Source organism: Mauremys mutica, chromosome 1, assembly GCF_020497125.1.
Source record: "Mauremys mutica isolate MM-2020 ecotype Southern chromosome 1, ASM2049712v1, whole genome shotgun sequence".
Lineage (NCBI taxonomy): Eukaryota > Metazoa > Chordata > Testudines > Geoemydidae > Mauremys > Mauremys mutica.
Window position 1 is genome coordinate 241,390,813 of NC_059072.1, and position 18,014 is coordinate 241,408,826.

At 45.1% G+C, this 18,014-nt stretch overlaps 1 protein-coding gene across 6 annotated transcripts in view; it reads right to left on the reverse strand.

The window, feature by feature from the left end:
* Positions 1 to 14,935, reverse strand: part of PLCXD1 (phosphatidylinositol specific phospholipase C X domain containing 1) — a 38,693-nt gene extending 23,758 nt beyond the window's left edge. For 2 of the 6 annotated variants that reach the window (XM_044984313.1, XM_044984292.1), the window contains exons 1-3: positions 10,547 to 10,766; positions 8,503 to 8,582; positions 4,297 to 4,439 (exon numbers count right to left, since the gene is read on the reverse strand). In XM_044984313.1, coding sequence (XP_044840248.1) covers positions 4,297 to 4,408 — 112 coding nt within the window. In that variant the 5' untranslated portion in view covers positions 4,409 to 4,439; positions 8,503 to 8,582; positions 10,547 to 10,766. Of the gene's footprint in view, positions 1 to 4,296; positions 4,440 to 8,502; positions 8,583 to 8,941; positions 9,134 to 9,232; positions 9,290 to 9,963; positions 9,977 to 10,546; positions 10,767 to 14,129 lie in introns of those variants that run through there. The other 4 variants (XM_044984306.1, XM_044984318.1, XM_044984298.1 and 1 more) reach the window with 4 other exon arrangements.
* Between the last annotated feature and the right edge of the window lie 3,079 nt (positions 14,936 to 18,014).

An 18,014-nucleotide genomic window follows, 5' to 3' on the forward strand; every position in this document is an offset into this window, starting at 1 on the left:
CCTAATGGCTGTCCATCCCCAAGGATAACCTAGGCAGGGTATCATATGGCTCAAACACTCCCAGCTGGGTATTGTGTGGCTCAGTTTGGTTCTCTCAAACAACTTCCCTCTTCTCAAAAGACAGAGAACATTCTTTTTAAACCTGCCACAATTCTTTTGAGCTCCTGTGTTCACAGGCCTTTTCCTGTCTTGCCTCAAGCCAGTTTTGTAGGTTAGCTGGAGAGGAGGCAAAATCTTCAAAGCTAGTAGCTCTGGCATTGTCCCGTAAGAGCCCTCCAGTGTTTGCTGAGAGGCAGCTTGTCTTGAGTCTTTCTTTGCCTTCATGCATATTTTTTCAAACTATTGCCTGTTGGGCTAAACCAATATAGTGATATAAAATACATCCTAATAAGAGAAGCAGTGTGGCCTAGTGGATAGAGCACTGTACTGGGACTCAGGAAAGCTAGATTCTATTCCCAGCTCTGCCACTGGCCTGCTGGGTGAGTTTGGGCAGTCATCTCACCTGCCGCCGTTTCTCCATCTGTAAAACAGGGATGATACTGACCTCCTCTGAAACCTACTGAAAAGTGTTATATAATAGCTACTTATTATTACTGGAACAAACTGATAAATTAAAGAGTAATAAGTCACCAGAATCAGGTGGTATTCACCCAAGAGTTCTGAAGGAACTCAAATATGAAATTGCAAAACTACTAACTGTGGTGTGTAACCTATCACTTAAATCAGCTTCAGATGACTGGAGGATAGCTAATGTGACACCAATTTTTTTTAAAGTCTACAGAGGCAATCCTGGCAATTACAGGCCAGTAAGCCTAACTTCAGTACAAGGCAAATTGGTTGAAACTATAAAAAAGAAAAAATTATCACACACTTAGATGAACACAATATATTGGGGAAGAGTCAACATGGCTTTTGTAAAGGGAAATCATGCTTCACCAATCTACAAGAATTCTTTGAGGGGGACAACAAACATGTGGACAAGGGCGATCCAATACATATAGTGCATTTGGACTTAGAATCATAGAACCATAGAGTTTGAAGGGACTGAAATGGTCATCTAGTCTAACCCCTGCCAAGATACAGGATTTGTTGTGTCCAAGACAGATGACCATCCAGCCTCCTTTTGAAAACCTCCTGTGAAGGAGCTTCCACAGCCTCCCTAGGCAGTCTGTTCCATTGTCCTACTGTTCTTACAGTTAGGAAGTTTTTCCTGAGATTTAATCTAAATCTGCTATGCTGTAGTTTGAACCCCTTGCCTCTTGTCCTGCCCTTTGTGGCAAAATAGAACAACCTTTCTACATCTTTTTAATGGCAGCCTTTCAAGTATTTGAAGACTGCTATCATGTCCCCCCTTAATCTCCTCTATTCCAAACTAAACATACCCAGTTCCTTCAGCCTTTGCTCACATGGCTTGCATTCCATTACTTTGGTCATCTTTGTCACTCGTCTCTGGATCTTTTCCAGTTTCTCTACATCCTTGCTATACACTGGTGACCAAAATTGGACACAGTACTCCATCTGAGGCCTAACTTGTGACAAATAGAGCAGTACTAACACCTCCTATGATTTGCATGCTATGCCTCTGTTAAAGCAACCTAAAATTGCATTTGCACGTTTTGCAACAGCATCACACTGTTGACTCATGTTGAGGATGTGATCCACCACAACTACACAGATCATTCTCAGCAATGCTGCTGCCATTCCAGTGAGTCCCCATTCTGTATTTGTGCTTTTGGTTTTTCTTCCCTTAGTGTAGCACCTTACATTTGTCTTTGTTAAATTTCATTTTGTTGTCTATAGTGCAGTTCTCCAATTTATCAAGATCTCTCTGAATTTTAGCTTTATCCTCCAAAGTGTTTGCAATCTCTGATCCTTTTGGAACTCTACTCAAGACCTCCTTCCAATGTGACATCATTCCATTAATAGTTATTCATTGTTTGCAACTATTAATCAATTATGTATCCACTTAATGGTAGTTCCACTGATCCCACATTTCTCCAACCTACATATCAGAATGTCATGTTGGACTGTGTCAAAAGTCTTGCTGAAGTCCAGATATATTATGTCCACTGCATTCCCTCTATCCACCAAACCATAATGATAATCAGAAAGCCTTTGACAAGGTCCCTTACCAAAGATGCTTAAGCAAAGTAAGCAATCATGGGATAAAAGGGAAGGTCCTCTCACGAATCAATAATTGGTTAAAAGACAGAAAACAAAGGGTAGTGGTAGGAATAAATTGTCAGTTTTCAGAATGGAGATGAACACAATATATTGGGGAAGAGTCAATATGGCTTTTGTAAAGGGAAATCATGCTTCACCAATGTACTAGAATTCTTTGAGGGGATCAACAAACATGTGGACAAGGGTGATCCAATACATATAGTGCATTTGGACTTAGAATCATAGAACCATAGAGTTTGAAGGGACTGAAATGGTCATCTAGTCTAACCCCCACCAAGATGCAGGATTTGTTGTGTCCAAGACAGATGGCCATCCAGCCTCCTTTTGAAAACCTCCTGTGAAGGAGCTTCCACAACCGCCCTAGGCAGTCTGTTCCATTGTCCTACTGTTCTTACAGTTAGGAAGTTTTTCCTGAGATTTAATCTAAATCTGCTATGCTGTAATTTGAACCCCTTGCCTCTTGTCCTGCCCTTTGTGGATCTGTACTGGCACAAGTGCTGCTCAACAAATTCATAAATTATCTGGAAAAAGGGATGAGGTGGCAGCTGCAGATGATACAAGCTACTCAAGATAGTTAAGTCCAAAGCAGACTGCAAAAATCAAAGGGATCTCACAAAACTGGGTGACTGGGCAATAAAATGGCAGATGAAATTAAATGTTGATAAATGCAAAGTAATATATACTGGAAAACATAACCCCAACTATACATACAAAATGATGGGATCTAAATTAATTGTTCCCACTCAAAAAAGATCTTGGGGTCATCGTGAATAGTTCTCTGAAAACATCCCCTGAAAGTGCAGCAGCAGTAAAAAAAAAAAAAAGCTTAAAAAAGGGATAGATAATAAGACAGAAAATATCATAATGCTACTGTATAAATCTATCATACACCCACACCTTGAATACTGTGTGCAGTCCTGGTCTTCCCATCTCAAAAAAGAGATTTGAATTGGAAAAGATACAGAGAAGGGCAACAAAAATTATTATGGATCTGGAACAGCTTCCATATGAGGAGAGATTAAAAAGACTGGGACTATTCATCTTGGGGTAGGTCTATACTTACCCGCCGGGTCGACGCGTAGAGTTCGACTTCTCGGAGTTCGAACTATCGCGTCTAATCTAGACGCGATAGTTCGAACTCCGAACGTGCTCCCGTCGACTCCGGAACTCCACCACCGCGGCGTCTGGACAGGTAGGCAGTTCGAACTAAGGTAGTTCGACTTCAGCTACGCTATTTGCGTAGCTGAAGTCGCGTACCTTAGTTCGACCCCCCCCAAGTGTAGACCAGGCCTTGGAAAAGAGGTGACTAAGAGGGGGTATGATAGAGGTCTATAAAATCATGAATGGTATGGAGAAAGTGAATAAGGAAGTATTATTTACTCCTTCACATAATACAAGAACCAGGGGTCATCCAATTAAATTAACAGGCAGTAGGTGTAAAACAAAATAAAGGAAGTACTTCTTCATACAACATACAGTCAACCTGTGGAACTCATTGCCAGGGGATGTTGTGAAAAGTATAACTGGGTTAAAAAAAGAAGTAGATTAATTCATGGAGGATAGGTCCATCAGTGGCTATTAGTCAGGACTGTCAGGGATGCAATCCCATGCCCTGGGTCTCTCTATGCCTCTGACTGCCAAAGGCGGGGACTGGACAACTGGGGATGGATCACTTGATGATTGCCTGTTCTGTTTATTCCTTTTGAAGCCTCTGCCATTGACCACTGTTGGAAGACAGGATACTGGGCTAGATGGACCATTGGTCTGACCCAGTATGGCCATTCTTACGTAATCAGACTAATAAATCTGTCCCAGAGAGTAATCGCTCCCACTGTAATTCACCAGCACAGCAGGACTACCTTGGTGACTCTTGTAAAAAGAGTCATGCAATCATTAATAATCAAGTGATCAGGATCTTGGTTTACATTTGATCCAACAGATAGCACCTTCAGTTACTCCCACTCAATCTATTTAGACTATTAGCTCCTTGGAAAATAAATGGTATTTTCTTCTATCACACAAACGCTGACCACTCTGTTGGTACTCCAAGGATCTGATGCTTAAATGTTTTGACAACAAGATCAATATCTAGAGGAGAATGTTAATATTTACCTGGAAGGGATAAATTATGGAGAGGAACATCCCAGAGATTTTCTGGCAGGTGTGACATCCAGTCACCATTTTCATGGCACAGATGACTGGACCTTTTCGAAGTGGCTTCCATTAGTTGCAACAGTGTGTTCTCACAAGATGTTCTGAAAAGAGTTGAAGTATTTTGTACATTATAAATAGTTTGAGTGGTCCGTGCTCCCATTGTATAACTTACATTTGGTCTGCCTGATAAGCTGCAGTCCTAGGGCCTGATGTCAAGTGCACTGAAGTCAGTGGAGAGGCTCCCATTAACTTCAGTGAGCGTTGGCTGAGACCCCTATACTCTGGAAAAGGAGCCAATTTACTACTCAGCTGGAGGACATGTCTTAATGGTCTCTAAAGTTTAAGTTTGGCATCGTTATCCTCCTTGGAACCACATGTTCATAACCCAGCAGGGTCACCTCAGTCTTTCCTTCTGAGGTAAATAATCTAAGCACCATGCAACTTACTGTGTGTGGCCTTTCAGGCAAGGGCACAGGCTTGATAAGCTAATTAAAGATCCCACTGCACTATCCCTAGTCACATTTCTTTCCCCTTCACTATTGTTCTGTACATCAGTCAGCTGGTCCCCTCTTCTCCCAGCGTACCTGCATTTCAGTGATGCTGTGTGTACTGTATATTGAACAGAGGTGCTATGTAAGCTTAAAATAATATTTTTAAGTGCTAAACATTTGCAAGAAATTGGATAGTCTCTCTTTCCCTTTCTATACAGCCAGTGGAAGCTCCTAGGTGTGCGGCACTTCTGAATATCAGGCCACTTATGTAGGTACCTAAATTATGATTATGGGGCCTAACTTTAGGCACCCATTTTTGAAAATCTTTGTTTTGGACTCCACACCACTTTTCATAGGGGTTTCTTGGGCTAGTTTTTTCCACACACGTGTCACCCCACTGAGTTGCAGCCTCTGAACTTGAGGCCAGTCTCCAAATTAACCTTATTAGCTACGTTAACTAATGAAATCTGCCTGTGCAATTTACATTCAAGCTCTTTAGGATGATGCTGTAACATCACCAGTCAGTGTTCCTCCCTGACACATGGCTAAAACTCCGAGGGGCAGCTCCTCAGCTGGGGGAAATTGTCAGAGTTCTATTGAAGATAACAGAGCTATGACAATTTACATGAGCTAAGGATCTACCCTTTGTGTGGCAATGACTCTCCCTACTGCCAAGGAGGACTTGATGCAGCTCTCTCTCAAGACTGTGAAAGTCAGGCTTGTGATGGAAACTGAGATTCATCTGCTATAAATAATGCAATGAAATTTTGATCCTAAAAATAACTACAAATATTGACTATATGTGTAAGCAGAGTCAGGATGAGCTAACTAGTGAGGAGCCAATACATTTAGCACACAGGCTTGTGGAAGCTAAAATGGGCTACCTGAGGCCCTTTGGGGGGAACCAGTGAGTTGGTATAATAGGGAGTGTGATTTGTCTTGATGACAAATTTTCGGCTTGGGGGAGGATGTAAGCAGAGTCAGGATGAGCTGTGAATTGTGGAAAAGACCTTCAGTGGCTGATCTTGTTTGCATAGGCCCACCCACCCCACATGAGCCCACAGCAGCCACCTGGGCTGCTGTAGGATCCCCAGTTTCTCTGTTATTGGGACAGGAAGAATAAAGTGTTGTTACTCTGATTATGTGACTCAAGGACAATGAAACTGTTTTATGACAAAGGGACTCACCATCAACTAAGTAGCACTCGCTAGACCAGGGACATGGGTTCCAAAACCCAGTGAATTAAGAGAGGTTGGGGACAGGTATTTGTACCCAATAGTATGGGCCCAAAATACCAATTGCACCTCCTTGTCTCTCTACTGTGGAATATCAGTGCTAATTTTAATTCCATTAGGAGTCTAGTTACAGGCTGCTGAGCGGAATTCACTTTGGGCCAATGGTGCACCAGCACTGAGGCTCCCCTACTACAATCTGAAATCACTAAAGAGCTGAAATCACTGAATGGTGTGGGGGGGCCCTGAAGATATGTTACTGAGCAGCCGGCAGATCAGTTTGTGGGATGACTGGAGTGGCTTGCGGGACAGCTGGCAGAGCGGAGCAGTTCGTGGAACAGCTCTAACAGCTTATGGGACGGCTGGTGGAGTGGCTCATGGTGAAGGCTGCAGCAGAACCCCATGGAGAGGCGGGGCAGTCAGCCTCAGACCACTTAAGGTGCCCCTTAACACTGCTGTGTGCCCCACCCCCGCGCCCCCCGGGCTGGGAGGTAAAACTCTGTAGATAAACGTTTGAAGTCTGAGGCTGCACTGACCAGGGACAGAGACTTTTGGGTTGTTGGACTTTTGGGTGATTTTGGGGTTGCTGGACTTAAGACCCTGAGGGGAAAAGGATACTGCCAAACTTACTTGGGGGGCGGATCTTTTGCTCATGGTTTGTGTTATGAATCCTGTTTATGGTGTTTCCCCAACATAATGCTGCATTGTTTCCCTCCTTTATTAAAAAGATTTTGCTACACTCAGACTCTGTGCTTGCAAGAGGGGAAGTATTGTCTCTTAGAGGCGCCCGGTGGGTGGTATGTAATTGTCCCAGGTCACTGGGTGAGGGCTCAGGCCGGTTTTGCATTGTGTTATTGAAACGGAACCCCTAGATACTGAACCCAGCCCTTGTTGCTGCCAACTCAGATGGGCAGAAGAATTACATATGTTTTCACTCTTCCCCGCTTCCTCTGTTGCTTGTCTTCTTAGACCACGATCCTGCATAAGGGTCTAGCAGTACAGAGTCCCACTGAAGTCAGGGGAACTTTGCACAGGTGCAGGAGTTTGTCAGCCTATGAGCAACACATGGCAGAATCAGGGCCCTCCTCCATTGTAGGAACTTTGAGGCAGAGATTATGTCTTCCTGTAGATTTTAAGGCCAGAAGGGACATTATAATCTAGTCTGCCCTCCTATATAACACAGACCATAGAATCTAACCCAGTAATTTCTGCATTGAGCCCATATGCTCTGTTTGAGCTAGAGCAGGGGTGGCCAACCTGAGCCTGAGAAGGAGCCAGAATTTACCAATGTACATTGCCAAAGAGCCACAGTAATACATCAGCAGCCCCCCATCAGCTCCCCTGCCCTGCTCACAAGGCCTCCCACCCACCAGCAGCCCCACCGATCAGTGCCTCCCCACTCTCCCTGCACCTCCTGATCAGATGTTTTGTGGTGTCCAGGAGGCTGGCGGGGAGAAGCGAGGGCATGGCAGGCTCAGGGGAGGAGGCAGGAAGGGGTGGAGTGGGGGCAGGGCCTATGGCAGAGCCAGGGGTTGAGCTGTGAGCACACACACACTCCCCACATTGGAAAGTTGGCGCCTGTAGCTCCAGCCCCGGAGTCAGTGCCTATACAAGGAGCCGCATATTAACGTCTGTGGAGCTTCATGTGGCTCCGGAGACACAGGTTGGCCAGCCCTGAGCTAGAGCATATCTTTTATAAAGAGATCCAGTCTTGCTTAAAGACTGGAAAGCAATGGAGAATCCATCACACCACTAGATAAGTTGTTCCAATGGTTAGTTACCCTCACTGGTAAAAAAATGTCTTATTTCTAGTCTGACAGGAGAGGTGTGGACAGTGCCAACCAATTTGTGGATGTTACCATAGTAAAAATAATAAATATTAAACCCAGTGACTAGGTAGTATACAATTGCATAGACATAATGGACAGTTTCATTAATATTTTAATATCTGTATTAAACATCTGTAATATGCATGATACATTTCCAAAAACATCATAAATAATGCAAACATACCAAAATATAATACAGAGTATTATAATTTTAGCTCGTTGCCTTCTAAATTCAATAGGCCAAAAAAGATGGTGCGGCATTTCACTGGTGTGGGGTACTTTATATTGGAAGTACATATTATATGCTTTGACCTGTGAAATTCCTGATGAAACAATGAACATGAGTTCACCATTCCTCTTAGGAACAAACTAATACTGTAGTGATTGGGGAAAATATGTTTAAATAAACTAAGTGAACTGCCACTTAAGAATAAATTGTCTCTGGAACACGCAAGCAAAAGCATCCACATCTAGAAAGAATCTAAATAATTCAGAATCCAACTCACAGATTGCTTTTAAAAGAAGTATATATTCAAATAATTCCAGCTCTTTGATTTAGTTGCACTATACTTTTGTTCTCAAGGGGAAAGGGATTATTTTAGTTTTACTTACTCTTATGAAATCATTTGGTTTTCATTTCAGCTGTTCATTTCTTCAAAATGATTTCCGCTTTTCTAGCAGCTAGTCTTCCCCTGTGAAAAGACTGAACTGAATCTCAGAGACTACAGCAGAAAATAAATGCAAACAAGCACAGCACACTCCCTGCTATGGGATTGGTCAAAGTCTGCAGCACACTCTCAGATCAAGTGACACCCAGCTTTATGAGAGGAGGAAGAATAAAAGTTCCTCACGTTCGTGGAGCTGTCTAACATGTAAGAACGAGACACTGTATTGCTTCATGATTAATGTACATGCAAGGAATAGGGAAAGGAAGTCCAGAAGCACACAAAGTAATAATATTTAACAAAATTTTTGCAGCATTTTAAGATGTAAGGATGAAAAGGACTGAATAAGAGCTAAACTATATTATTTTTCTATTAATTATTATCACCTTTATCTTCCAACAGCATTTCCAGTCTCCATTTCAAGCAGAAGAACTAGATGACCTAATATTTCCTTTCCCATCTCCAACTTCTACAATGTCTACATTTAGGACGGACGTTATCATCATTTATCCAGGTATTGTACAGCCATAGGAAGTGAAGGTCCCATGCTCTAAGAGCTTACTGTCTAAATAGACAACCTATATACAGATAGTGGGTGAATGACATGTACTGACAACCAGTTTGATTCACCAGTAAAGTTTAGCAACCACCATGCTAGTTACAAATGTGTTTCTCACCATTTCTAGAGACACTGCGATATCAGCTGTATGCAATGGAGTGAATACAGTAGCAAGCTCCCCTATTCAAAAAATACATTTAATGTCTAGTCCCCAGATGAGGGAGGTGATCTTAACGAGTTATTCAGAGCTTTTGTTATTTTAATTTAGAAGCACATTTCTAAAAGTGCCTCTACTTCACTGTTCTAATACAATGACATTTCTTTTTATATAGCTTCCTTTCTACAGAGCATTACAAAATGCTCCAGAGGCATGGAACAGAGACATAGCCCTTTTCTAAAGCTGGGTAAGGAGACTATCAGCCAGGGGTGAAAGTAGGCTGATATGGGCCGGTACAGTGTACTAGTAAGAAGTGGCCACCAGTACCAGCCCATACGCAGCTGAAGTTAAAGTGCTACCACAGCAGCACTTTAATGTTGTTGCCCCTTTTGCCTCCCCCCACTCCCCAGGCCTCCGACAGAGTCCCGGGGGAGGGGCATGAACCAGGCAGCATTGATGGGCTGGCTGGGGGAGACTGACCCCCAGCCCCGCCTCTTCTGCTGAGGCCCCACCTCTTGCAGGGTCCCAGAGCCAGGCTCCCATACCGGTAAGTGCTTAATGTTACTTTCAGCCCTGCTATCAAAGGCAGAAAGTGGAAGTTAGAAGGGTAAGAGTTAAAAAAAATAAATGTTTAAAAGCAGTAAAGATACAAGTTAGTGTGTCACAGTTCTTGGGTTGCTTATGGGCACCACCTGCTGTCTGAGGCTGCAAAACCTATAGCCACCCCCCGCCCCCCCCCACACACACACACCAATCTGCATAAACAGGAGTCTCTGTGATGCAAAATTGAGGCAAACAGTTTGACTGCATTTGAAGAGGACCGGGCTCCTGGCTCTCACTCTCCAAGTCCTTTCAGTACAATCCAAGATTCCCTACCCCTGGAAGCAGGGCCAACTTTAGGCCTATTCCACCAATTCTCCCGAATTGGGCCCCGCGCGCAGTGCGAATCCCATCCTTGGCTAGAGGCGCCTTTTTAATTTTTACTCACCTGGCGGCACTTCGGGTCTTCAGCGGCACTTCGGCAGGTCCTTCGCTTGCTCTGGGTCTTCGGCGGCAGGTCCTTCAGTGCCGCCAAAGACCTGGAGCGAGTGAAGGACCCACTGCCAAAGTGCCACCGAAGACTCAGAGCACCGCCCGGTGACTACAAGCCCCACGTGTTTTTTTTTTACATGTGTGGGCCCCGTCAAAACTGTTTGAATTGGGCCCCGCACTTCCTAAAGCCGGCCCTGCCTGGAAGGAGTAGAGGAAAGTGGTACCGACTGCTTAACAGCTCACCTGAGGCTTGCTGAACCTATCCTGCCTGTCCAGTATATCAGCCTCTGTTGTCTGCTTGTAGACGCAGGGGAGATCAGTGGGTGAGCTTCTCAAGGGCAGTTTCTCTGAAGCCTTCCAGGAGCCCCTCTTCAGAGCTGCTGTTTGCTTTCTCCCAGAGCTGCCCAACAACTGTCTTGGGGCTTGGCTACACTTGAAAGTTACAGCGCTGGTCGTGCAGCTGTGCAGGGCCAGCGCTGGTGTGTGGCCACACTCACAGCTACCAGCGCTGGTGTGTGGCCACATTTGCAGCATTTACAGCGCTGTTGGGAGTGCTGCATTATGGGCAGCTATCCCAGCATTCAAGTGGCAACAACGTGCTTTTCAAAAGAGGGGGGTGGAGGGGGGTGTACTGTGACAGGGAGCGGGGAAGATAGAGAGAGTGGATTTTTGGAGCCAACACTGTGTGTTAGCTTCCCTGGATTGAAAAATCACAAAATGTTCGCGAACCCTTAGTCTTAATTGCAAACAGTCTGCATCCAACGCTGTTTCTCTGTCAAGCAAACTGCTTGCCTCTCATTTGATCGTTCACAGCCAGGTACAGATAGCTCCTGTTTGCTGTGATCAGTGTTTGTTTTTTAGATAAGCAGTTCAACGGAGCTCCGATCGGAGTTCACAACAAAACAAAGAGAGGCTGCATAACAAAACAAAGGAAGTAATTTAGTTAAAAGCATTCTGGGATATCTCCTTATTCCTGGAGGCCAATAAAAGCGCTGGTGTGTGTCCACACTTGATGAGCAGCGCTGGAGCAATCGCTACACCCCAACCTGGCCAGGTGTACAGCCAGCGCTGCAGCCAGGGAGTTGCAGCGCTGGATGTGCCTTGCAGGTGTGGACGGTTACTAATTGCAGCGCTGGAAAGCCTCTACCAGCGCTGCAACTTGCAAGTGTAGCCAAGCCCTTGAACAACGGCCTTTTAAACTGTTATTCCACCCCTGACATGACTGACAAGGCTAGAGAGGAGGGGCCAACCTTGCCCACAGTAGCCCGTTAACCAAATTTGTCACTAGTGGGGGGGTTTATACACCCTGTCACAGTATGATGGAAAGCAGATGAACCCAACAATCGGGAGGGTAGTGCAGGGTCCATCGAGCACAAAAGCAAACGGGAATTTTTTTAAAATAAGGTTTGAAACTCAGAAATCACTAGGGGAAGAGGAGACAGATGGGAAAGGAGGAGGTGAATGTATAGTGCGCAGAGAGATATGAAGTCAGCGATACAGGGGGAAGGAGAGTCCGTGGAGAGTTTTAATAATCAGGAAAAGAAAGTTAAATTTGATTCAGAGACTTCATAGGAAGGCACGTTGATGGAGGATGGGTGAGAAGAGAATTAGTTGGCTCTCAGACACAACTGTGATGAGTGCATTAGAAATAGACAGCTAGGTTCCTCCATGCTAGAGCAAATCTGGCTACAGCTGTCTGGACACTTTCAAATTTAAGAAGTAAAAGGCATGAATTCTCCTCTCTGGAGTGACACTGGTGATGTCAATGGAGATACTTCTATTTAAATTGCTATGAGTGAGATCACAAACTGGCCCTAAGGATTTAGAACAACCATAAAAGAAGGAATAATAGGAAACTAATCAGCAAGTGATTAAGCAATGACAAAGTATTTCAACAGAGCAAGGGTCAAGGTAAGGATGAATTCTGGTAATATTGCAGAGATAATGATAAGCAGATTTACAGATGAGGAAGCTTTGGGAGGAAAAAAGTCCAGATTCTTGGCTTTGGTTGCAAAAAATGTCTGACTTAAAGTGATTAATAGTGGAATTAGAAATACTGGACAAAAAGGAACTCAGGAGGAGTTGGTGACTTTTTGAAGCATTCAATAACAGGAAGTTATGGCGCTGACAGACAAGACAGGGAGCTACAAGGGGATCAAAGAATGAGTTGATGGACACAGAAAGATGCTTTATGTCTGTGTATCTGAGTGAAACGTTTCTATTTTGTTAGTTATGTAGGCATCCATCACGGCTCCATAGTTAAGGCTGATTTGAGTTTTGCACTTAGAGCAGGAATTCAACCATTTTATTGTGCGTGAAGAATACACTTTATTTTCCTCCCCATTGCACCACTTACTCTTTGAATTATGAATGGATTTTCTGAAATTTTACAAGTAAGTCTGTCCCAGTTAAAAATAATTTAAAAGGGTCCCTTAATAAAGTATGCTGCTGCGTGAGACCTTTTTTTGTCCTGAATGATCTTGTCTCGGACACTGTCAAGCTAAGCGAAAAGTGGCAAAGAAGCAACTTTTAATAGATGTGGTGCAATGGGTAGGTTTTTAAAAGAAATGTTTAGGATTGATGGTCCTTTTTCCATGCTATAAGGCAGGGTTGCTCAAACTTCCTTGCATCACGACCCCTGCCCCTTCTGCCAACGATTATTACTACCCAACCCCGGGAAGGAGGAGACCCCGAAGACCGAGCCCCTCTACCCTGGGCAGGGGGACCAAAGCTGAAGCCCGAGCCCCACCCCCCTGGGAGGGGGCACCAAGCCAAAGCTTAAGGCTTCATCCCTGGGCAAGTGGAGACTGTAACCTGAGCCCCACTGCCCAAGGCTGAAGCTGTCAGGCTTTGGCTACAGGCCTGGGCAGTGGACTTTTGACTTCATCCCCAGGCCCCAGCAAGTCTAACGCCAGCCCTGGTGACCCCATTAAAAAAGGGTCACAACCCACTGTGGGGTCCCCGACCCACAGTTTGAGAACCGCTGCTGTAAGGTATGGAAATGAAATATTAAAAAATCCAAACAGTCTTTAACTGTGAAGTTCTGGATTTTGCAAAGCTTGTGTTAGGTAATACGCTGTACCTCAGAGAACCACCCTGGAACCCATATTCACCACTGGCATACAAGTATGACATGTTTTGTACAAAGTGTGCCTTGTGAGGTATCTTTTTAGAAGTTTTGAGCTGTTGAACATTAATATCCTGTTAGATTGTATGTGCTACCCTTGTATGGGCAGTTATGACGTTTTGCAGTGTGTGTTACTGAAATATGTTTGGAGTGGGGAGACGCCCACAGCCAACCTTTTAATTGCAACAAAGGACCAGCCAGATGTGCTGATGGCCCATTAAAGGGAATCCACTCTCAAAACAACAGCCATCCCAGAAACTTCTCAGAGAGAGCACGTATATACAATGGAGACTGCTTGACCAGTGGGGACTGCCTGATCCCCACATCACAGCAAAAGATCTTTTCAGCAAGCTGGAAGAAAATATAAATTAGGGAAAGTGACATCATCATTTGGCCTCACTTCCCCCCCCCCCCCCCAACTCAACACCTGGAAGAAACGTCTGGAGGACAAACACTTTGAACTGGGGAAGGGTGGGCCCAGCCTGGAAGGCAAGTCCCAGCCCATATATTGAAGATCTGTAAGCTGTTTGTTCCATCTGTCAGGCTGAGACATTGCTTGATTCCAATCCTGCTTCGTTTGTAGAACTTAGACTGTGAATTTATTTTTATTTCTTTAGTAACCAACTTTGATCTCTGTGCTTGCGACTTATAATCACTTAAAATCTCTCTGTAGTTAATAAACCCTGTTTTATATTTTACCTAAAACAGTGTGTTTTGGTTCAAGTGCTTGGGAAATCTCAGCTCAGTTGACAAAGGCTGGTGCGTTGTCGTCTCCATACTGAGGGAGTGGTGAACGTACACGGGTCAGGCTTCTGTATAGTTCTGGGATGCAAGGCTGAGGAGTTGGGGGGAACTAGCTGGAGTCTCCCTATTGATGGTTCATGAGTGGCTGGGAGATCATTCATGTAACTCAGTTGGGTGTATCCCTGCCTGTGGATGTCTGTGCAAGTGCAGTGCCTGTCAGAGGATTGTAATTTGACAGCAACATCACAGTGTGAGAGGGATATCCCAGGTTGGTGGGACAGAGGGCTCAGTGCTCCCACAGTCCTGGTTGCACCCCAGGTACCCCATCACAGTGGCACAGCGAGCAGGGTGAAATGCACAGCTTGTTGATCTGAGTGAGATTTGCTCTTCATACGGTGGTGTAGAGATTTTAAGTGAGACTTTAAGTGTGCTGGCTGAGAACAGTCAAAGAGAAAGTTACCAGTTTGTTACTTTCTGTTTGCTTATTTTGGGAAAGGAACGTAGGAACAGAAAAAGCAGAAAGATGGGTTAGAGTGATGGAATTGCAAAACTAGAGATGTAGAGACTGCATGTGGCAGAACAAGAGAAACAACATCAGCGAATCTTGGAGTTAAAGGACCTGGTGATAAAAGAGAAAGAGAAAACTGATGAATTAGCGCATCAGTGAATCCTAGAACTGCAAGCCTAAGCAGCTGAGCATAGTTTGTTTGTCTGGGGATAAATGAATGGCTTAGTACTTCCGAGGTGAAGCAGTAACCCTAAGATGCTTAGCGTACTGGCTGCAATGAGTTTTGAAGGGGGAAGGTTCTGTGGCAGTTGGGAGGGTGGTTAGTGAGGAGTGGGTCACAGAGACAGAGCGTCTGGGGGCCAAGGGGAAAGGGTATTTGGAGGTAATTATTGGACTGTTTTGGGGGACCCATCGGTGCTAGAGCTCATTGGGCCCAGCAGTTGAAGCACCTTTAACACTTGCCTCTGAGTTGTAGGTACAGCTGGTGCCCTACCAATTCCAGTACTAGAAAACAGATTGATGACCAGAGCCCTCCAGCAATCACGGGGGAAGACAATTACACAAAAAGGGTTACTCATCTGTGTCATTATTGGGACAATGTTCTTTCAAGTAGCCAGACTTAGTAAAAGAGAGCTGCAGATGGTCCACTCATATAGCAGGGATCAATATCCATTGACAGCAGTGGCTATTGCTACATCATATCAGCAAATACATTGACTTTGACAGTTAACATTTGACTTGGCCTAGTTCTGGTAATTAAATTTTTCTGAGGCACTGGACTAAAGCTGATGGGCTCAGGTGAGGTCTACACTCAAAAGTCAAGTCGACCCAGCAACGTTGCTCAGGGATATGAAAAATCCACACCCGAGTGATGTTGTTAAGCCATCTTAATCCCCAGTGTACATAGGACTAGGTTGATGGAATAAGTCCTCCGTTGACCTAGCTACTGTCCCCCAGGCAAGTGGCTTAACTACACTGACAGGAGAACCCCTTCTTGTCGCTGTCTACACTGAAGTGCTTCAGTTGTGCCACTGTAGTGTTTCAAGTGTAGACAAGCCCTTGGAGGAGAGAACCAAACCGGGAGAGGAGGAGGGCAGGTCACTCACTCATAAGATAAAGTAATCACTAGGCCTAAGGGAATAGCATCAACTTGATCTTTTGTTTTCCAGAGCTTTGTAGCTTATCAAGGAGCTCTGAAGTCACAGTGAAGTGGGACTCTCCCTTCTTACACAGCAGCTCTGTTCTACTAGGGCTTGGCTACACTTGAGAGTTACAGCGCTGGTGGTGGCTTTACAGCGCTGTAACTTACTCCCCGTCCACACTGGCAAGGCACATACAGCGCCGTATCTCCCTGGCTACAGCGCTGGCTGTACTCCACCTCGGCCTGGGGAATAATGACTATAGCGCTGCTCTTGCAGCACTGGGGTGCCAGTGTAAACAGTGATTAATCTTACTACGCTGTAACTGACCTCTGGAACCTTCCCATAATGCTTTTTAAGTAAAGATAACACTCTTTGTTTTGTTGTGATGCCTCTCTTTGTATTGTTGTGAACTTGGGGCTCCCGGAGCTGCTTATCTAAAAAACACACACAGCTACTGTTTGCTCGAGCAGAGGCAGGCAGAGGGATCCCTTTGGAATGTCCACCGCTAGTGTTTGCTTGAGGAGAGAAGCAGCCCGGAGGGGGGGTCCGTTTTGGAGCAGCTGCTTATCTGGTCTGAAGGCTATTTGCATTTAATGAATGAGAGAGGGGTGGGGAAAGGGGTCGAAACTTTTAAAATGATTGAAGGTTGGTGCTGTGTATCTTCAAGTCCTTAGCACTTGCAAGGCAGGGAGCTGACACAGTGTCAGCTCCAAAAATCCACTCACTCTGTCTCCCCCACGCTCCCTGTCACACTCCACCCCACCCCACTCTTTTGAAAAGCACGTTGCAGCCACTTGAACGCTGGGATAGCTGCCCATAATGCACCGCTCCCAACACCGCTGCAAATGCTGCAAATGTGGCCACACTGCAGCGCTGGTAGCTGTCAGTGTGGCCACACTGCAGCGCTTTCCCTACACAGCTGTACGAAGACAGCTGTAACTCCCAGCGCGGCACACCTGCAAGTGTAACCAAGCCCCTAGTCTATACAGGTTTTTATACTGCCCTCATCACTTTAGTATCTGAACACCTTCAAGTAGTGCATTAAGCAACATGACTAACAACTGTCACAGGTGGGCTGCTCGCTTTCTCTAATCCCAGGGGAAGAGTTGTATGTGCAGCATAGTGTTGTGTTTTGGTAGGGTTTTGGTTTTAGGTTTGTTTTGTTTTTTAAAATACACACTGTTCTAGGTTTGATAGAGAAGGCAAGGTTGAAAAAGTGTGCCTCACACTTGAGGAGAAGGTGGGGAGGTCTGTAACAGTCCTTACTTCCTGAGGAAGCTCTTTCTACAGCCTCTGAGAAAGCTCTGTCTCATGCACAGCCAAGCTTTATTCTTATGGTAGAAAGCTCCATTGTGCCTGAGGAGCAGAGCTGTTGACCATGGTCTCTATCTGGAACTTTAGGCAATTGTTTAAATATCTTGGGCCCAGGGCTTTGAGTGCCTTGAAGATAAGGACTGGCTTGACTCAATATTTTCAGGGAAGCCAGTGTAGAGAATGAAGGACAGGTCTGATGTTCTTGCAGTAGCCTGTGTTGCTGTGGAGAAGCACTGCTGCATTCTGTACTAGCTGGAGTTTCCTAAAGGCTGGTGGCTTCATGCCCAGGTATATTGCATTGCCGTAGTTCCAGCCAAAAGGTGTAAATAACCACGGCCAGGTCATTGTTTGGGATGGAGTTTCCTAGCCAAACGGAAAGGGTAGAAAGCATTACTTGTGCATGCTACTATGTGAGAGCTTAGCATCAGTGAGGAACCCAGAAGCACTCCTAAACTCTGGAGTGAATTGACCAGTTGTGGGGGTGTATCTTCAACCAACAGCTGCAAGCTCTTCAAAGTACTTTCCTCTGCCCACCAACTGTACCTCTGTCTTCACTGGGCTCACCTTCACTTAGCTGTTCTTCATCCAAGAGCTGATCTCCTGCAAGCACTGGGTCATGGTGGTGGTAGCGGTGTGGACATACGTGGTGAAGGTCAGGTAAACCTGTGTGTCACCTGAATATTGCTGGTACTTAACCCCATGTCACCTGACCAGTTCACCTGCTTGTAGAAGTTAAATAGGACTGGAGAGAGAATTAGTTCTTGTGGATCTCCACAAATGAGGGCTCTAGTGGTGGAGGTACAGTTTCCCATCACTAGTCATTGATTGTGTCCTTCCAGGAAGGACTTAAACCATTCTGGCATAGTCCCTTGGACC